The sequence below is a fragment of the Carlito syrichta genome, unplaced genomic scaffold (assembly GCF_000164805.1).
Source record: "Carlito syrichta isolate Samal-C Ts95f unplaced genomic scaffold, Tarsius_syrichta-2.0.1 Scaffold313246, whole genome shotgun sequence".
NCBI classification, from domain to species: Eukaryota; Metazoa; Chordata; class Mammalia; order Primates; family Tarsiidae; genus Carlito; species Carlito syrichta.
In genome coordinates this window covers 371,429-390,029 of record NW_007257342.1, presented here as the reverse complement: position 1 = coordinate 390,029, position 18,601 = coordinate 371,429, and the positions used below count along the sequence as shown (strand labels likewise).

The 18,601-nt window shown below is 46.0% G+C and overlaps 1 protein-coding gene across 4 annotated transcripts in view; it reads right to left on the bottom strand.

Annotated features, from left to right (window-relative positions):
- The window catches only part of TRPC4AP (transient receptor potential cation channel subfamily C member 4 associated protein), an 80,806-nt gene that overhangs the window by 1,075 nt on the left and 61,130 nt on the right, over positions 1-18,601 (bottom strand). For 2 of the 4 annotated variants that reach the window (XM_008070263.1, XM_021718676.1), the window contains 10 exons: positions 14,206-14,372; positions 11,230-11,361; positions 9,074-9,132; positions 6,026-6,127; positions 5,335-5,418; positions 4,217-4,307; positions 3,037-3,177; positions 2,312-2,420; positions 1,058-1,170; positions 24-230 (listed from right to left, as the gene is read on the bottom strand). In XM_008070263.1, the coding sequence (XP_008068454.1) occupies positions 24-230; positions 1,058-1,170; positions 2,312-2,420; positions 3,037-3,177; positions 4,217-4,307; positions 5,335-5,418; positions 6,026-6,127; positions 9,074-9,132; positions 11,230-11,361; positions 14,206-14,372 (1,205 nt within the window). Of the gene's footprint in view, positions 1-19; positions 231-1,057; positions 1,171-2,311; positions 2,421-3,036; positions 3,178-4,216; positions 4,308-5,334; positions 5,419-6,025; positions 6,128-9,073; positions 9,133-11,229; positions 11,362-14,205; positions 14,373-18,601 lie in introns of all 4 variants that reach the window. The other 2 variants (XM_021718675.1, XM_021718674.1) reach the window with 2 other exon arrangements.

The window sequence follows — 18,601 nt, the reverse complement described above, 5'->3', positions numbered from 1 at the left end:
CCTTTACTGGGTGGGGCACTCACGTTCTCCAGGCAAGTGCTGTCCTTGTCCTTGTGCAGGTAATGCTGCTGCCAGAAACGCAGCAAATTGTGGAAGTTGTTGAGTAGGAAGCCAGGGTACTTATTGCTGTGTTCCATGCGCTGCAGCAGCTGCAGGTACAAGGGCAGCTGCCCTTTCCGTCGGGCCAACATCAGGATCACTAGGCTGGTGTTGAGGCAGCTGACGTTCTCCTGCAAGGCCACAGGCCGGTAGGGATTAGCTGCACCTGGTAGCCCCAGTGGCCCCTGGTAAACCTGGACAGCCACCAGGCAGGGAGAAAAGCTGTCCCATGCCTGGGCCTCGTAGGGCCTGGCAGAGTCCACAGACCCTCCATGGAACTGCTTCTGTGCAGACCTTAGGCAGGACTGGGGCAAGGAGGATGCCTGAGTACTCTCCTGTTCCCCACACCTACGTCCCCAACACCACTCTCATGGCAGCAACATCTGTCCCCATCTAGACCTCGACTCAAGCATCACTTCTCCTGGAAGGCTGGCTCCCCAGGCAGGGTTAAATGCATGTTTTGGGGCAGTTATCTCCTTTCAGAACTTCTACTCTAGCCTGTGAACCTCAGGGAAGGAGGTCTGTTCTGTTCACTGTGCACACTCAGAACAGGGCCTTGCCTCAAGAGAGAACCAGAGTCACCTGTGAGAGGTACTAGTATTACCCCCATTTTAGGAAAGATGGGTGTGATGCTTGGAGAAGAGAAGGCTGCACAACTAGGAGGGAGCTGAGAGGCAATCTCATGTCGAATGCCAAAGCCTGGCACTGCAGAAGGGGTGAGGGACATGGACACTGGGGAAAAGCACTGGATTGGGAGTCAGCCAGTCTGTCTGTGACCTTAGACTTGCTGCCCCTCCTTAGCCCCAACCGAAAAACGGGGACACTATCCCAAGAAGAGCTGGTCTTGGAAGATTCACCTCTAGAGTGAGGGTGGGAGACAGAAAGTTGCTGGGCTCCAGGACAATGGAAGCAATTTCCAAGCTACCTTTCCTATTGCCTGTCTGCTGGGGCCTCTCACCTGGGTCAGTGTCTGCACATGGATGATGTTGATGAGGCGGAAGAGGAAGGACATCTGTACGGGCACCTGGGATACATAGGTAAGCAGGCGGCACTCGGACAGGACCTCAGCAACTATGGAGGGAGGCAGAGTTGAGTGTAGCAGGCTCAGGCCGAGTGGCCAGGACAAATACACCACTAGTTGTGCACTCCTTGGGTCCTGATTCTCCGAAGCTGGAAGCCTCACACCATCAAAACAAGTACAACAACAGCTGGCTGCAGCAGGATCACACTTTCCAGCTGTTCTGCCACTAGGCAGGGTGCCCCAGGAGGCCCCCCCGCTGTCCTCCAGAACCATGCTCCAGGACAGCGCTCCTTCAGCTCACCCAGACTGGCTTCAGACCCTTTCTTGCTCCTCTGTATCACCCACAGGACAATTTCTTTATCAGGAAGATGGGTCAGACACTAAATTAAGAAAGCAAGGACAGTCTGAATCATCTTTCAGAACTCCTGATGTGACTGGTTTCCACATCAGCTCTCAGGCTAGTCAGGCCCACTGTCAGGACCTCAGTGTGCACAGGTCTGCTCCTTCCACTCGTGTTGGAGCAAGCTGCTTTCCACACTAACAGGAGGCGGGACAACAGAGAAAGGTACCAAAATCTGTGAGGCTCTGCCCCTTAAACAGACCTTTCGGGACAGAAAAAGGAGGCAAATGACTGAATGACCAGGACACTTGGTGCTACCAATGACAGCAACTGTGACAGAAGACAAGTGAATTTTTTTGGAGGGAGGGGAAGGGCAGTCACAAACCCTTGTGAAAATCTGCTGATGCCATAGACCCTCTCTTAAGAAATAAAGGACACGTGCATATATATACATGGAAGTTTGTGAGCAAGTCTGGGTGGGTTCAGCCACCCCCACCATGCAAAGGGCACCCGCAACACATGGCATGGGGGGACTGAGGAGGAAGGGTCCAACTCATCTCAGGCAATCCCAACCCAGAAAAGGAAGGCGTTTTTCTGGTTTGTCTTTGCATTCTGCTGGCAGCAATGGTTTCTTCCTTCATTCAAATGTTGTACCTACTCATGAAAGGAAGCATGAACAACAGAAGTCAAAGCAGCAAAGCAATCCACCAGAGAGCTGCCATCTTGAGGCCAGCTACAAGGTGTCTGGCCCAGCTCCCTCAGTTATTCTTGCCTCCTGCTGGAGGCTGTACATCTGATACCAGCACTGTCACACTGTACTGACAAGCCTTGGCAACCTGATTTTTTCGTACCTTTCACGTCCACCTGGTTTTCAAATCGGTCCAGTGACAAAGTGACGCAACGCACCAGCATGTTGGAGTCTACCAGAGAGCTGTTGATCTGCTTCATGAACACCTGGAACTGCAGCAGAGACACAGCTCGTGGGGGCAGTGGGCTGCAGGGGGAGTTGACCATGGCCTAGGGTGGACAGTCATTCTAAGGGGCATCAGCGATCTCCCCTAGCTCCTCTGCTCCACACAGGAAGATGCAGGCTCAGACAAACTTAGTGACCTGCCCTCACCACTCAGATACTAAGCAGCACAACCAGGAGCTCAGCCTAGATCTTCCAACACTCTGTACAATGATTTTACACTGAAGAGTGCTAGACTCCTCAATTTTTTCTTCAATTTGTCTGGGATGGACTTTGGTCATACACACTCCTATGAGCCTAACAACCAGGCCTAGTCCCTCCCTCCAGGGGCTCCCACTACAGCACTGTCCATGTTGCATCACAGCAGCTGCATATCCCATTCTCACCCCTGCCCACAAGCAGCCCACAGGGTTTCATCCTTGTATTGCCAGGATTTAGCACAGTGCCCAACACAGAGTACGTTCTAATGCATGTTTGCTAAAGACTGACCACTGACTCCCCGGGATTCTCCGATTTAAAGCCTACACCTGAAGACAGGCAGACCGGGTTCCAAGATAATTTTTTGGACAATCCCGCATACACTATGGAGCTCTGGGCTGACTTTACCTTTGTATCATTATTGATGTATTTACTGAACCTCCTGAATGCATCAATGTTGAATTTCATCAGCTCCCCCAGGAGATCGAAGTAACTCTGGAGCACATCCCGCGACTTGCACTCGCTGTCCACAATGCAGTACAGGATGTGCTGGGAGTGAGGAGGGGACAGGGTGAAGATGTGAACATGGCTGCCCCCCGCCTGCCTCCCGCCGAGGCCTGGCATGGAGCTCAGACTACACGTTTGTTCCAAGCAAGCATTTCGGTCGGCTGTTGCCTGCAACCCTGTCTAGACTCTTGTCCGAAGATGCTGCTGGCTCTAAGGACAGGGCCCGGTCTGACAGACCTGACCAGGTGGGGGAGCAGGCTGGGGATGCAGCACAATCTGTCTCATTTGCTCAGGGTTCACAGCTGAAGCCACTGACCTGCTCTGTGGTCACCAAGATAGCCAGAGCCCTCCAGCTCCCAGGCGAGGGGAGCCGTCACCAGGTCTTATAATGGCCACTGTTCAAACACTGAGGCCATTCAAGCAAATGAAGGACAAGAGTTTAAGGGTAAATGACACATTTTGACCCTATGGTTTGTTTTTGTGTTTATTAATGAAATTGTTTAAATAAAGTCGACACCAAATGCACCGAGTTTTTAATGGGAACATAAAGCCAATTTAAATCCTCAATAAAGTTTTCTACGACAGCTAAACTGTTTCCAATATTTTCCATTTTCTTGACATTACATTGATGTGAATCAATTTTTTTTCCATATGGAGTTTTACAACATTCATGGGTCAGTTTCTTGTCTATCTCAACTTTTTTTTAAAAAACCGATGACAACTTTGGCCATTTTGCCCTCCCTCTTTTTAAAACTTTGCTTTTTCTGAAGGCCATTAATGAATAAAAGAAAATTAACTTTTAGTCACCATCGAAATATCCTCAGGGTCAAAAGGCCTTGCTGGATAACTAAACTCTTACCTTCCTGCACAGCCGCCTCGTAAATCCCTTATACCCTGAGCACCCACAGGGAACCCACAGCTGCAAACACAGGGTAAACACTAGGGCAGTCTCTACTGGCCTCTAAGTACCACGAGGTTTGGCCTGCTCCTGACAAACTGTTTAGGGCTCAGGACAGGACAGTAGTGCATGGGCTGGGGGGGGGGGGATGAACACCCAACACCTGGCTCCTCCAGGCCATACCTCCAGAAGGCCTCGCTTCAGCAGGAACATCTGGTCTGCATAGGAGGTGGTCCCTCGGAGGAAACTCTCCACAGCCCGGGCTTGCCAAAACCTGCGACCCAAATGTTGACTCCTGGCCCAGGTGGCTAAGGCTGCCCTCTTCTGGCCCATGTTCGATTCCCCAAGGGGCTAGAGAACGTTTGTTGCCTTTTCATTTGTTCAAGACATTTACTGAACATCTACCAAGCATTAGGCCTCATCCTAGGCCTGGGAACACAGTAGTGAGCATAAGAATTCCCTTCCTCATGGAGTTGACAGCTCAGTGGGAACTATTTGGGCGTGTTTGAAAGGGGTGTCACAGAGGCGGCTATCGTGAACCAAAGGACTGATTTCAGTGAGTCTCAATCTAGGCTTCAATGGGAGGACAAGGAATTGAGGGGCCAGGCATGTGTGAAGGAAGTTGATGGATGTGTGAGGACAGGCCACTGATCTCATATGTGACGGGCTAGCCTAGAGAAGAGATGGCTGATGCTGACTGAGTGCCCAGAGGGCAAGGCTGGAATCCATGTCAGGGAGTTGACACAAGGCAGGCTAGAGTGACAAAGGCCCATGTGCACATAAAGTCTCCTGACAGCTTATACCCAGCCCTGATGGAATTCCTCCTGTTCAAAGCCTCAGATCTTTAACTCTCAGATGGCATGCCTAAGGGCCTAAGGCCTCCCTGTCCATGCCTACCATACCATCTCCCAGGAGGGGAAGGGGCTTTCCTTTGTTTCCATAGCTCCTGGGGCTAATTCTGGCTCTATTCCTTTCCACTCTGTATTGAAACAGGTTTTTCTTCACATTTGTTTCCCACAAGCCCAGAAAATTCCATGTGGGCAGAGCCTGTATCCTAGTTCTCTTCTACCTGTGCAGGTCAGCACAGAATAGGTGCTTGGTGAATGCTCAGGTCTTGCTGGGACACAGCAGAAGCTCAAACATACCTGCCGAGTCAACACAAGAGCAGGACAACAGGCAAACTACCTCCCCAAACCGTCTCGGGGCAGATACTGGTGATTAAAGGAGGTATTTCTAACTACTGGGGAACCGCCCAGCTCCAGGGCCCCTCAGAATCGCCAGGTTCCTGTCTCCAGACCCACCTGAAAGATGACTCGGCAGGCTCCTTCTTCATGACTTGCAGGAGGCGAGTTAGTAAGCCCCTCTTCCCATCACACACCAGACTCCTGAAATAAAAAAGACAGGGACAGTGGGGCAGATCTGAGGGGCTGATGGGAGTCTTGGGGCTGGTCACCCTGCTGGCTTGGGTGGGTGAAAAACAATGGGGACATTTCTAAATCTACAGGATGCCTTCCTGCTCTATCTGGGTCCAGACCCCCTGAGACTTCTGCAGTCACAGATGCGAACAGCCAAGGGCCTTTCCATCATACCTCAGGTCAGTTTTCCCTTCTAAGACTCAATGACAAGTGGCCAGAGACCAGAAACACACCCAGAGTCAGACAGGGCTTACAACTGCCAGAGGATGGGCTGTTTATACCAAAAGTGGGTTTGAAACAGGTCATGACAGAGTCTGCAGGACCAGGCAGAGTCTGTGCCAGCAGGGTAGGACGCAGGGTACTCCCTGCCTGCGATGGGTTCCAGCTGGGCCTCAGGCAAGTAAGTACTTGTGCCTCCAAGTAAGTACTGAGTATAAAGCCTGGCACTCAGAACATCTTAATGACATGTGAGTGAGAAAGGACAGGTGTGCACACCTGTGTGTGCCCACCTGTGAGGCCCAGGGCATGTGGGCAGCCAGGGTGCATTGTGGGCCAAAGCTGCACACACCATACTCACCGGTCAGTGTTGAGGACGGCTTCCACCTCGGGGATGTTGGCCTTGAGAGAGATGGCACTGAGTTCGTTCAGCTCCTGGTTGTTGAGTAGTAGGTACTTGTTCCTGAAACAAATGGGTTGGAGGAGGAGAAGGGCACGATTTGGGGCTGCCGGGTCAGCACTGGAACAGAGCAGAGTCTCTGCTCATTTTTTATGTACAAGGGACCCCCAAAAAACCAGAACTGTCTTTTGGAGGATGTGCCCCTTTGTAGTACAGGCTTTCTCCCGCTAGGTAAGTGTTCTAGGAACCCATCGGCATCAGTGTACTGGCTAGCATCGTTGTGAGAGGCTGCGTTTGGTTTCAGTGCATTTTTTTTTTTTTTTTTTGAGATTCTTTCAGTGCATTTACACATTTCATGATCTATGATTTACAAGCACACACGCCCATACTGTGCTGAGTGTTCAGCAGTTTTTGGCCTAAAACAGCATGACCCCCGTGCCCTACTTTCCCTGTTCCCTATCTCACAACAAGCGACATTTTTTTTGGTTCCCTGGATGAAAAAAGTCCTCAAAGGGAAACGTTTTGCTGGTATGGAAGAAGTGAAACAAAAAATAGCAGAAGCACCAAAAGGCATCAAAACCGACATGTTCAAAAACTATTTTGAGCAGTGGAAAAAGTGTCTTGATAGGTGTACTGCATCAAATGGAAAATATTTTGAAGGTGACCGAAGTTTAAACATGTAAGAATAAACACACAATTGCTTACAAATAAATTCCAGGTTTTTTTTTTGAGTTCCCCTTGTAGAGAGACAAACTGAAAATCTACCAGATACCTTTTCCCATACCTTTGACTTGAGTCACCATTCACAGGAGGAAACCCTGGGCTCCCAGGCTACAGAATCTCTCCCTGGCCAAGTTCCACCTCCCTGCCTGCCATATTCACTAACAAGAGCTTTCTCTTTGCCAACATTTCTATTTGCTCTCTCAAAGGCATCCGCACCTCAACATAGCCAGTCACACTCATCATTCTACTCAGCCTGGTCCTCCTGCTGCACCAGTCCGAATGGCTACCACAGTCACCAAGCAGAGGCCTGGTCAGCTGTGACACTCCCTCCCCTCCTTGCCATCTGGCCTGTCATTGTTGGGCCCCATATTCCCAGGTCTCCAGCTCTCACAGAAAACGAGTCTTCACACAGTGCCAGAGTGACCTTCAGAAACAGGACTCTGATCCTGTCCCTCCTGCTGAAAATGCCTCCACAACTTCCCACTGCTTTTAGAATACAGATGCTCCTCAACTTAGGTGGGGGTTATAGCCAATAAATCCACCATAATTTGAAAATATTGCAAGATGAAAATAGCACTTAATACATCTAACCTACCAAACATCAGAGCTTAGCCTAGCCTACCTCCAAGTGCTTGCAACACTTAAATTAGCCTACAGTTGGGCAGAATCACATGGAGGTACACTGTAGAGTATTGGATGTTTAGCTATGTGGTTGACTGGGAGCTTCAGCTCACTGTCCAGCATTGCAAGAGAGTGTCGTACCGCATACCACTAGCTCAGAAAAAGGCAGAAATTCAAAATTCTACTTTTGTGCCATCATAAAGTTAAAAAAAACCGTAAATCAAATCATGAGAAGTTGGGGGCCATCTATATATAAAATCCAGGCCTGTGAATGACCCTGAGCCAAGCTCACATCACTCTCACCATCTGGTCACACTCATTTCCCTTGTTCAGGGGCTTCTGCCAGGACTTCTGGCTAGAACATTCACCTTCTCATAGGCCTGTTCACCCAATTTACTACGACCACCTGACCCCCTGGGTCTCAGATGACAAGACATATCTGCAAGGAAGAGTTTCTGAGTTCTGAACCCTGTCAAACGTCTTCTCACAGTCCGTACTCCTTTCCTCCCAAACACTATCTCTGTCTGTCACCATGCACTCAATGGTGCAGCCCTCTAATGAACTGCCTTCCTTCTGAAGTTCTCCTGTGCCCTTGGTGAGAGTAGACCATGGCTTGTTTCATTCATCACTATATCCCCAGAACTTGGTCCACAGGCATGCTCAAATTCAAGAATCTGACAAAAGCTTGGGACCTATTTCCTCAGAAAAATAAAGCATACTTCCATAACCTATTGATGTCATTTTTCAGAGGGTGCACATACTTCCCAGAGCCTTTCTATAGCCTTCAGCCAGAGAGCCTCTCAAAGAGGATGGTCATGCTTGACAGAGAAGAAGTTGCAAAGTAGAGGCCCCTGTGGCCACATTTCTCCCCAGGCATGTCCTGTTTGCTTATATAATGATTCAAAAGAATTTAAACCAACGTGAAAAAATCAGGACCTTTCACATAAGTCTTAATTTCTGGCTTTCCTGGGTGGGGAGGTGGGAGGGAGGAATCAGAAGCTACACAGTAGTAGGCCCGGTCTCCTGTACATCCACAGCTGGGCGGAGCCGAGCAGCAGTGGCCTGCTGTCTGAGTTCAGCAAGGTCCCCCCACATCATCTCCCCAGGGCCAAAGTCAAGGACCTGCTGCCAGTGACCCCTCCCCTGTTCTGTTTTTCTTCCAGCAGAGAACCATTTCCTGTACACTCTCTATCAAAGGCTAAGAAATAAAAAGAGAGGGAGAATGTGTTTCTAGAAAAATGGGAGAGAGTACATCTTCTTGAGGAGGTAATAAGTACTCAGCCAGCTTTGCTGGTCTGAGGCTCCTGGAGGTCCCTGAGAATAGCCAAGCTGCTCATTCCTGCTTCAGAGGAACAGTAAGTTGAGAGATGCATTGACTTCAAGGGCAATAATCCTCTCCCCAACAACTTCCATACTCACTTCTTGGGGTGGCTGTGAGAGCTAGAGGACAGCTCAGAGTAGTGTCTGCCATAAAGGAAGGGCTGGACAGATGGCAGCTCTTATTGTAGTGTCTTGGAAGTATGGCCACGCTTGCTAGCACTGAGGGGACAGTGGGCCTTTACCAGCTCCAGGTCCTTCTCCTGAGCTATGGTCAGTGACATTCAAGGGGAGAGAGGCCTCCAGACAGTCCAACAACTCTCCTTGAAGGGATGTGCTCATACTTACTCATGGTGGTCGCTGAAGCTCTGGAGAAGCCTCAAAAACTGTATCTTCAGGGTGATGTCCTAAAATACATGTGAATCCTCAATGTTAAAACCACAGTCACAACATTCCAAAATAAAACAAGGCAACACTCTGGTAAAAGCCTACTTCTCTGAGCCTCTGTCCTCAAGCAACCCTGAGGACTTTGGTGAGAAAACCATGTGCTAATTCCCGTATCAGGCCAACAGCAGATTAAGCTAATGCAGACCCTTCCTGTTAAAAACATCCCAGCATGTTGAATAAAAAATAGTTACAAAAATGAGGTTAAGTTCATAAGAATGAAAGGGAAGTCTGTAGGAATCAGAAATGAATTCAGAGCAGTGAACCCAGGAGCCAATGCTCGGCAGTTGTGGGTATGCGGAGAAGTGAAAATGAGACCTGGTCACACCAGGGCTTGAGTTTTAATACCCTGCAGGGACCACACAGAGCCTCAGGCCTCTGTAAAGCCTGAGGAGCACATGCATTTGGTAAGATGGGCTAGTTAGAAAGACCCGACATACTGGCCCTAGGAACTAGCAAAGAAGCCTGGCTCTGCTGGGGTGCTGCTGACAGTTGGAGGGAGCATCCAAGGAACAGCAGAAAGTGGGAGCTCACACCACTAGGGTGGCAGGGCCAAGACATTAAACATGGAAATTAACTCTGGGACAGTTGTATCCCTGAAGAACCTGGCAGGCAGCAAAGGCAAAAGTGCCCAGCAGAAATGTCTCTGGGGCCAACACTACACAAGCACTCACAGAAAATTAGCCCCACTGAAAGCGGCCTCTCCATAAACACTGCAAACCACAAAGCAACATTCCATTCTGAGTGTCTGAAAACCCACACACAAGAATTAATACCCCTTGAACAACTGAAAGAGACCATAAGAAAGTATGTTACCAATGATTAGAGATAACCATGCAACAGAAGAAAGATATCTACATGATGACTAGTTTCATCAACATGAACAGAGCAAGACAGAATGTCTAGAAATACACAATATATTCACCTGATATTAAAAACTAAAATGGAGCCGGGCTCGGTGGCTCAGCCTGTAATCCTGCGCCTTTGGGAGGCTGAGGTGAGTGGATGGCCTGAGCCCACGGGTTCGAGACCCGCCTGGGCAGCGAGACCTCATCTCTACAATAAATCAAAAAATCAGCCGGGCATGGTAGCGCATGCCCGTAGTTCCAGTTACTCGGAAGGCTGAGGCGGAAGGATCGCCGGAGCCCAGCAGGTCGAGGCTGCGGTGGCCGGGAGCGGCCACTGCACTCCAGTCTGGGCGACAGAGTGAGACACCAACTCAAAAAACAAAAACAAAAACAAAAAAAAATAAAATGGATAGCAAAGCCAAATCTGACAAGGCCAAAGAGAAAAATAGAAATGTGGAAGACAAGGCACTGAGGAAAATCCCCAGGGTGCAGTGCAGAGATTAGGGACTCCAAGGCATTGAGCCTGGACCGTTGTGTGGCACTTAAAGCTCCCAGAGCACTTTCCCTCTAGTGCTGGTGGGTGGGCCTCCAGCTAGACTAGGAGGCCCGCAGTAACAGGAGTATTATCTTCCTTTTGCAAGAAAACAGAGGCTCAGAGATTCAGTGACTCATTCAAACTCTCCCAACAAGCTGAGTGGTACAAAGGCCTCTGACACCCAGTTCAGTGCTCTCTCTAGGACTCTGTGAGAGATGCAAGGTAGAAGTGAGGTCCTGGTCTCAGAAAACCAAAGGATTCCAAAGCCTTTTTTTGACGCAGACCTTCAGTAGTCTTGTGGTTCCAGAAGGCTAACTTGGTATCTGTGGATGTAATTTACAGTGGGATAGAACACCAAACAAGGAAAAACTTGTGCTAGCTCATGGAAGGGGCAGCCCTGCCTGAAGGGAAATAAGACCCCCATCCTAGAGGTGTACAAAGGAAAGCTGGCTGGAGGGCCTCAGACAGGGATACCTTCAAAGGTATTCTGCGTAGGTAGAGGGGCTAGCTCAAGTGTTCCCCCATGGTAGCTTCGGATTATGGGATTATAAAATAAGACTTTTAGTTTCTGCTCTACTCCCAAAGAACAAGCAGTTAAAAGTGCAGTCAGCAGAAGATCCTAAAACAACTATTCCTAGCTAGTAAAGCCCCAAGTGTTCCCAGGGTCCCTTGCTCACCGGGCTACAGTCACAGTTCTGGCTGTGACCATGGAGGACAAGGGCAGTTGCCGAATGCTTCCTCCAAATCAGCTTATCAAACAAATTATTGAGTCCGGGGATCAGTTTGAACTCTGCAATCATTCTGTGAACCTGGATGAGTTAGGAAGAGAAAAGTATTAAGACAAATGTGCTTGGAAGATCTAGCAAAGCCTCATGCTCCACATGTGCAATAACGATCTTAAGGATGAAGAAAGCCACAGTTAGTATGGAATGCTGAGGCTTAAAGAAAACATCCATCCATGCCTCACCTCCCACTACACACAAATATCCTTTTTAACTTTGCACATCAATGCTCACAATAATCCTCCAAGTCATAATGTACGTTAGGGCCTATCTTAGGACCATGAGTTTTGGATTCAGATCACTCTGAGTCTCACTCTAACTCCACCAGGTGCTTGTTTTTGTAATCTTAACTCTGTAATCTTAGTCAAGTTCCTTAAGGATTGTCTCTCATTAACATGGAAATACCCTCATGTTTTACATGGGGATAAATTTCAACTGGAAGCAAGATACGATTATCTAAAAATAAAACTCCAACATCTATAAAAATGTATGTGAAGACTTTAAAAAAAAAAAAAGATCTGGTCGGGCTCAGTAGTTCAGCCTGTAATTCCAGCACTTTGGGAGGCTGAGGTGAGTGGACTGCTTGAGCAGTTCAAGACCAGCCCCGGTAACTTAGTGAGACCTCATCTCTACAACAAATAAAAAATTAGCCAGGAGTGGTAATGCGTGCCTGTAGTTCCGGCTACTTGGAAGGCTGAGACGGAAGGATCGCTGGAGCCCAGCAGACTGACTCTGGGGTGGCCGTGAGCAAACCACTGCACTCCAGCCTGGGTGATGGAGTGAGACTCCAATTAAAAAAAAAAAAAAAAAATCTAAGAGTTGAGAAAGTCTTTCTACGGGATTACAGTAAACCTAAAAAGCAAAAAATAAGACTGATTTAACCACACAAACCTTTAAAAATTCTGCATGGCAAAACTCACAACACACAAAGTCACAAGTCAAATATGACAAATGGAGAACATACATTGGCAACTCATGCCATAGTCAAAGAACTAATTTTCTCTATAAGTAGTACTACAAATTTCTTAAACAAAAAGATCAATCCTATAGGAAAAAAAATGAACAAAGGATATAGACGAGAAAATAGAAAAGGTTCTTAAATATATGAAAGATGTTCAACTTCACTTATGATATTAAGAGAAATTCAAATCCCAGTTGAGTTTTCACTTTTTCAGACCAGCAAAGATGAATAAGTTGTATAATGTTGTGCTGGTGACTTGGGCATCAGGCACATTCACACACTGCTGGTGAGAGGGCATATTGGTACTAACTGACAGAAAGAATGGTTTGAAAGTATCTCTAAAAACTAAGCACCCACATTCCCTTTGACCAGCAATTCTACTTGCAGGAACTTATTCTCAGACAGATTCATATAAATACTAAATAACATATATTTACAATACTAAATAGCAGCATTATTTGTAGTACCAAAAAATAGACATTACCTATACTTCTATCAAATGGGGATTAATTAAATAAATTATGGTATATCCACTCAACCGGTAGTAAGGTCTTTTACATGCAGTCAATCGAACAAACACTAAGACATAATTATTAATAAAGAAGGTATGGGATGCTACATTATTGTGTTTAAAAAAAAAAAAAAAAAAAAGAGGACCCTTTGGGAGGCCAAGGCGAGAGGATTGCCTGAGCCCGTGGGTTCAAGACCAGACTGGACAACACAGCGAGACCTCGTCTCTACAACAAATAAAAAAATTAGCTGGATGCAGTAGAGTGCTCCTGTAGTTTTGGCTACTTGGAAGATTGAGGCGGAAGGACTGCTAGAGCTCAGCAGGTGGATGCTGGGATGGCCATGAGTGTGCCACTGCACTCTAGCCTGGGTGACAGAGTGAGACTCCAACTCAAAAAAAAAAGAGAACTATTAGTTGCTTTTATAAGCACAAAATGTGTCTAGAAGAATATACTAGTAACTGGTAAAAAAAAAAAAAAAAAAAAATAGATGCTTCATGGAAGAACCAGAATGTCAAGGATCAGAGAGCAGAGACGCTTCATTGACACTAATATATATATTTTAAAATAGAATTATGGGAATTATTTACCTATTGAAATTTTTTTACATAACATAAAACAAAGCTATTATTATTCTTTCTCAAGGTTGCTGTAAGGATAAAGTCAGAAAATATACGTAAAACTCTGAGCCCAGCACCAGTGCTCAATTATAGCCATTTTATAAGGGGGAGGAGAAGTTCAGCAAGACCAGTCTAAGCACGGTCAATGGCAGAAACGACACCTAATTCAGGTACCCTGATCTGCCCCATCAAAGGCATGCATTTATCTTAGGAGACCAGAACTTGCCAAAAACATTCATACAACCTCTACTCCAACAGACCTCTTCTTTGGATACAGAAATCACAGCCTCTGGCCAGTATTAGCTGCATGATATTAAACTACGGGCTAAGTGAAATGGCTGCTTCAAGGTTCAGGGAACTCCAGCACTCCTGAAGCCCCTCTACTTGTCCAGGATTTCTTTTGAAGTGGATACAGCTCTGGGCTCTGCCCCACCCTGAGCCTGCATCAGATTGGCAACTCCTCTGACACATCTACAGGGTGTCTTGCCAGTCACCCACCCTTTAGTCTTCATGTTCCTGAGGCAAGCTGCCGGCTCCTACCCTGCGCACCAATGCTGTCTGGAAATGCTGCCCATAGCGAGGTAAAGGGAAGACTTGGAGCTCTGGAACCAGCTTGGTTTCCTTATGTGTAGAACAGAATGGAGGAAAACAACTCCTAAGCTTTGCCAGGCTAGAGTAAGCCATTGTGAGGGAAAGCACAGTGGAGCACTGGCACACCACAAGCTCTCAGGCAGCATTTGCTCCTGGCTTCCCTGATCTGACATGTTGGAGAGGAGCCCACCTGGTTTCGCTGACGCCCCATCAGCAGCACACAGAGGACATAGAGCACTTCCAGTTTGTACATGATCTCATGCATAATCTTCATTGACTGGGGCAGCTGGGTCCTAGCTGACATGTGAGGCAGGCCATTCTCCTCAGGAGCGGCTAGAGGAGAGAACACAATGGAGGCTGAAACAGCCACCGGGACAAAGGAGTTAGTCATGGCTTGTGAGAAAACACGTTTCTGCCCCTCAAGCCTGTTCTGAACAGACTTGAGATAACAGAGCCTTAGACTGGGCCCTGAGCCCACAACAGAGACTTTATAAGCCGCAAAACTCCCTCCAAATTCCCAGGATCCAGGCAATCTTAGAAACGCAGAAAAATAGCCGGGCTCGGTGGCTCAGCCTGTAATCCCAGCACTTTGGGAGACTGAGGTGAGTGAACTGCCTAAGCCCGCGGGTTCGAGACCCGCCTGGGCAACTTGGCGAGACCTCATCTCTATAATGAATCAAAAATCAGCCAGGTGTGGTAGCGCATGCCTGTAATTCTGGCTACTCGGAAGACTGAGGCGGAAGGATCGCCGGAGCCCAGTAGGTAGAGGCTGTGGTGGCTGGAAGCGGCTGCTGCATTCCAGTCTGGATGACAAAGTGAGACTCCAACTCAAAAAAAAAAAAAAAAACAGGAAACGTAGAAAAATAGAGGCTGCAGTTCTATTCTTTTTTATCAATTTTGCCATAAAGTTAAAAATATTCTAACAGAGTCAATGCAGTCACATAATCCATCCCCTCCCCATTTATTCCTTTCTCCTGTCACTAACCAGACCCCTCAGAAAGTGCCCGGGCATGCCGGGCTCGATGGCTCAGCCTGTAATCCCGGCGCCTTGGGAGGCTGAGGTGAGTGGATTGCCTGAGTCCGCGGGTTCGAGACCCGCCTCGGCAACTTGGAGAGACCTCATCTCTACAATAAGTCAAAAATTAGCCGGGCGTGGTAGCACGCACCTGTAGTTCCAGCTACTTGGAAGGCCAAGGCGGAAGGATCGCCAGAGCCTAGTAGGTCGAGGCTGCAGTGGCTGGGAGCGGCCACTGCACTCCAATCTGGGCAACAGAGTAAGACTCCAACTCAAGAAAAAAAAAGTGCCCGGGCAGATGTCTGACAGCACATTGTGTAGCACTCTGCAAGTCACAAGTGACTCTCATTATTTGGTTCTTCTGCCTAGATTTCATGAGGGAACACTGTGGAAAGTCTGAAAAGGATACTTTTTGAAGGATTTTCCCCATTTTTCAAAGACGAACTATCTTTCCTAAGGTTCAACTTTCTAAAACTGATTGGGTATCATAGTAGATATTTAGTGATGCAGATACAATATCTATTGACAGAATTTCATTTTACCCTATCTTGTTATTGCTAACATCAAAAGCAGAGAAATCACATTTATGAGACACTCGATATGTGTCAGACAGCATGTTTTGAGCTTCAGGTAATTCACCTCACTTAGCTCTACTACCCAGTTAACAAAATAATCTCCATGGGTCATGCAGTCCATAGTAGAATTTACGCTTAGGCAGGTGGAAGAGCAGAGTTAAGAAGATGGGGGGCTCTGAAATTAAGACTTGGCAGAAGAACCAAATCGCTAGTGTGGCACAGTAGTTAAGAGAACACATCCTGAAGCCAGACTTCTGGGTTTGTACTCCATTCAATAGCTGGGTGGCAACTTTGGGTAAATTAGGTGACTTCTCTGTGCTTCAGTACTCATCCTCATCTGTAAAACAGCAATGATGACAACTATACCTATCTCTTAACGTTGCGAGGATTAGAGAAAAACATTAAAGCTGTTAAGAACATTGCCTGGCACATGTAAGCAACAGACATGTAACACAGAAGTAAAAACTTGAGTTCTTCTGCTAACTAAATTGAGTTTTCTTCTTGCTACTTTGTTTTCTTTTCAATCCACAAGCTCTTAATGGCAACTAAAGTGACAGTGGGCAAAAAGAAAAAATTTACCAGAGGAAATCTAATTAAGAAGATTCTATGTATTCACATATTTTCTGGCACCTTGGGAGAAAAACCATAATTATTTGATTTCCATGTGGGGACTCTTTGGCCCAGCTCCCAGAAGAGTTAAGAGTCATCTGATATGTAGAATAAACCTGAAGAACTACATCCAGAACTCTGCCTCTGCTGTGTACTTACTGTATGACCTTGCACACCTGGCATCCTCTACACTCAGCCCATGGGGCTCCAGGGAGCAGATGTCCATGGAAGGAGCAGGCGCAGTGTGTGGCACACAAGCCCTCCTCAGAAATGAACATTTGTGAGAATACAAGACAGACAGGCAGCTCGGCTCTTCCTCATGTTGCTGCCAACTTCTGGTTGCCTGCTTGTACAGGCCTGACAAACTCTCTAGAATAAATACTTTCAAGAAAGAAAGTCTCCAAAGTAATGGTCAGAGCTTGGCAATAAGGTCAATCTCAAGGATGAGGATGGGAAAACTACCTCAAGAAGCCTGCGCTTCCCTCTAAGTCTTTTCAGCTCCGCCAAACTGACTGGAGTGGTCACCACTCTTCCTGTGTGTCTGCACTGCACTCTGCTTTCTGGGGGGATGCTCACTCACTAATTTTGTTTAACAGCTTTAAGATACAATTCACATACCATGCAGTTCATCCATTTAATTAACCACAACTCAGTGGTTTTTAGCATATTCAGAGAGTTGTACAGCCATTACAACAATTCTAGAATATCTTCATCATCCCTACAAAAAAAAAAAAAAAAAAACAACCCTCGTACTCATTAGCAGTCACTCTGTATTTCCCAGCAAACCCCTCAGCTCCAGGCATCCACCAAACTACTTTCTGTTTCTACGGAATTGCCTATTTAGGACACTTCACATAAAAGAACTTATATAATATGTGACCTTTTATGATTGCTCCTTTTACCTAGCACAATGTTTTCAAGATTTATTCATGTTGCAGCATGCATCAATATTTCATTTTTTAATTGCTGAATATCCTATTGTGTTAATATACCACATTCTGCTTATTCATTAATCAGCTGATGGACATTTGGACTGTTTCTATATTTTGGCTATTATGAATATGCTGCAATGAACATTTGTGAAAAAGTTTTTGTGCAAACATTTTCATTTCTTTTCTTGAGTATATACACCTAGGAGTAAAATTTCTGGTCATATGATAACTGTATATTTAACCTTCTGAGGAACCAGAAGACTGTTTCCAAAGTGGCTGCACTATTTTACATGCCAACTAACAGTGAATGAGAGCTCCAATTTCTCCATATTTCTGACAACACTTATTACCCATCTTTTAATGATAACCATCCTAGTGAGTATGAAGTGGTATGTTGTCGTGGTTTTGATTTGCACTTCCCTAATGGCCAATGATGTTGACCATCTTTTCATGTGCTTATTAATTGCATATCTTCTTTGGAGAAACGTTTATTCAGATCTTTCATCCATATTTTGAAATGGGTTTTTTAAAAACTACTGAGTTACAGGAGTTCTTATACATCCTAGATACAAATCCTTTATTAAATACATGGTTTGCAAAAAATGCCCCCCACCAAACAATCCATTCCGGAATTCCATTCCGTGAACATTCATTTTCTTGATGGTGTTTTTTGAAGCACAAAACATTTTGATCTTGATGAAGTCCCATTATGACTAATTTGGTTGCTGTTTCTTTAGATGTTATGTCTATGAAACCACTGTCAAAATCCAAGATCATGAAAATTTATCCTATGGTTTCTTCTAAGGTTTTCTTCTTTTATAGGTTTAGCTCTAACTTTAGGTGTCTGATCCTTTGAGTTAATTTTAGTGTATTATGTGATATAGGGTACCTAACGTCATTCTTTTGCATGTGGATATCTAATTGTCTCAGCAACATTTGTTAAAAAGACTACTGTTTCCCCCACTGAATGGTCTTGGTACCCATTGAAAATCAATTGCTCATATGCACCAGGATTTATTTCTGAACTCTCAGTTATATTCCATTGATCTGTGTCTATCTTTAGGTCAGTAGCACAGTGTCTTAATTATTGAAGTTGTGTAGTAAGTTTCAAATCAAGATGTGTGAGTTCTCTTTAGTTCTTTTTCAAGATCGTCTTCACCATGCTGGGCCCCTTGCATTTCTAGATAAATTTTAGGATAAGTTAGTCCATTTCTGTAAAGAAATCAGCTGGAATTTTTAATAGGAATTGCATTGAATCTATGACTAATCTGTAGATCAAGATGGGGAGTATTGCTATTTTAACAATGTTAATCTTCTGATTCAAGGACATAGGATGTCTTTATATTTATTTAGGTCTTCTTTAACTTCTTTCAATGATATTTTGTAATTTTCAGAGTATAAGTTTTATGCTTCTTTGTTAAATTTATTCCTAGGTATTGTATTCTTTTTGATGCT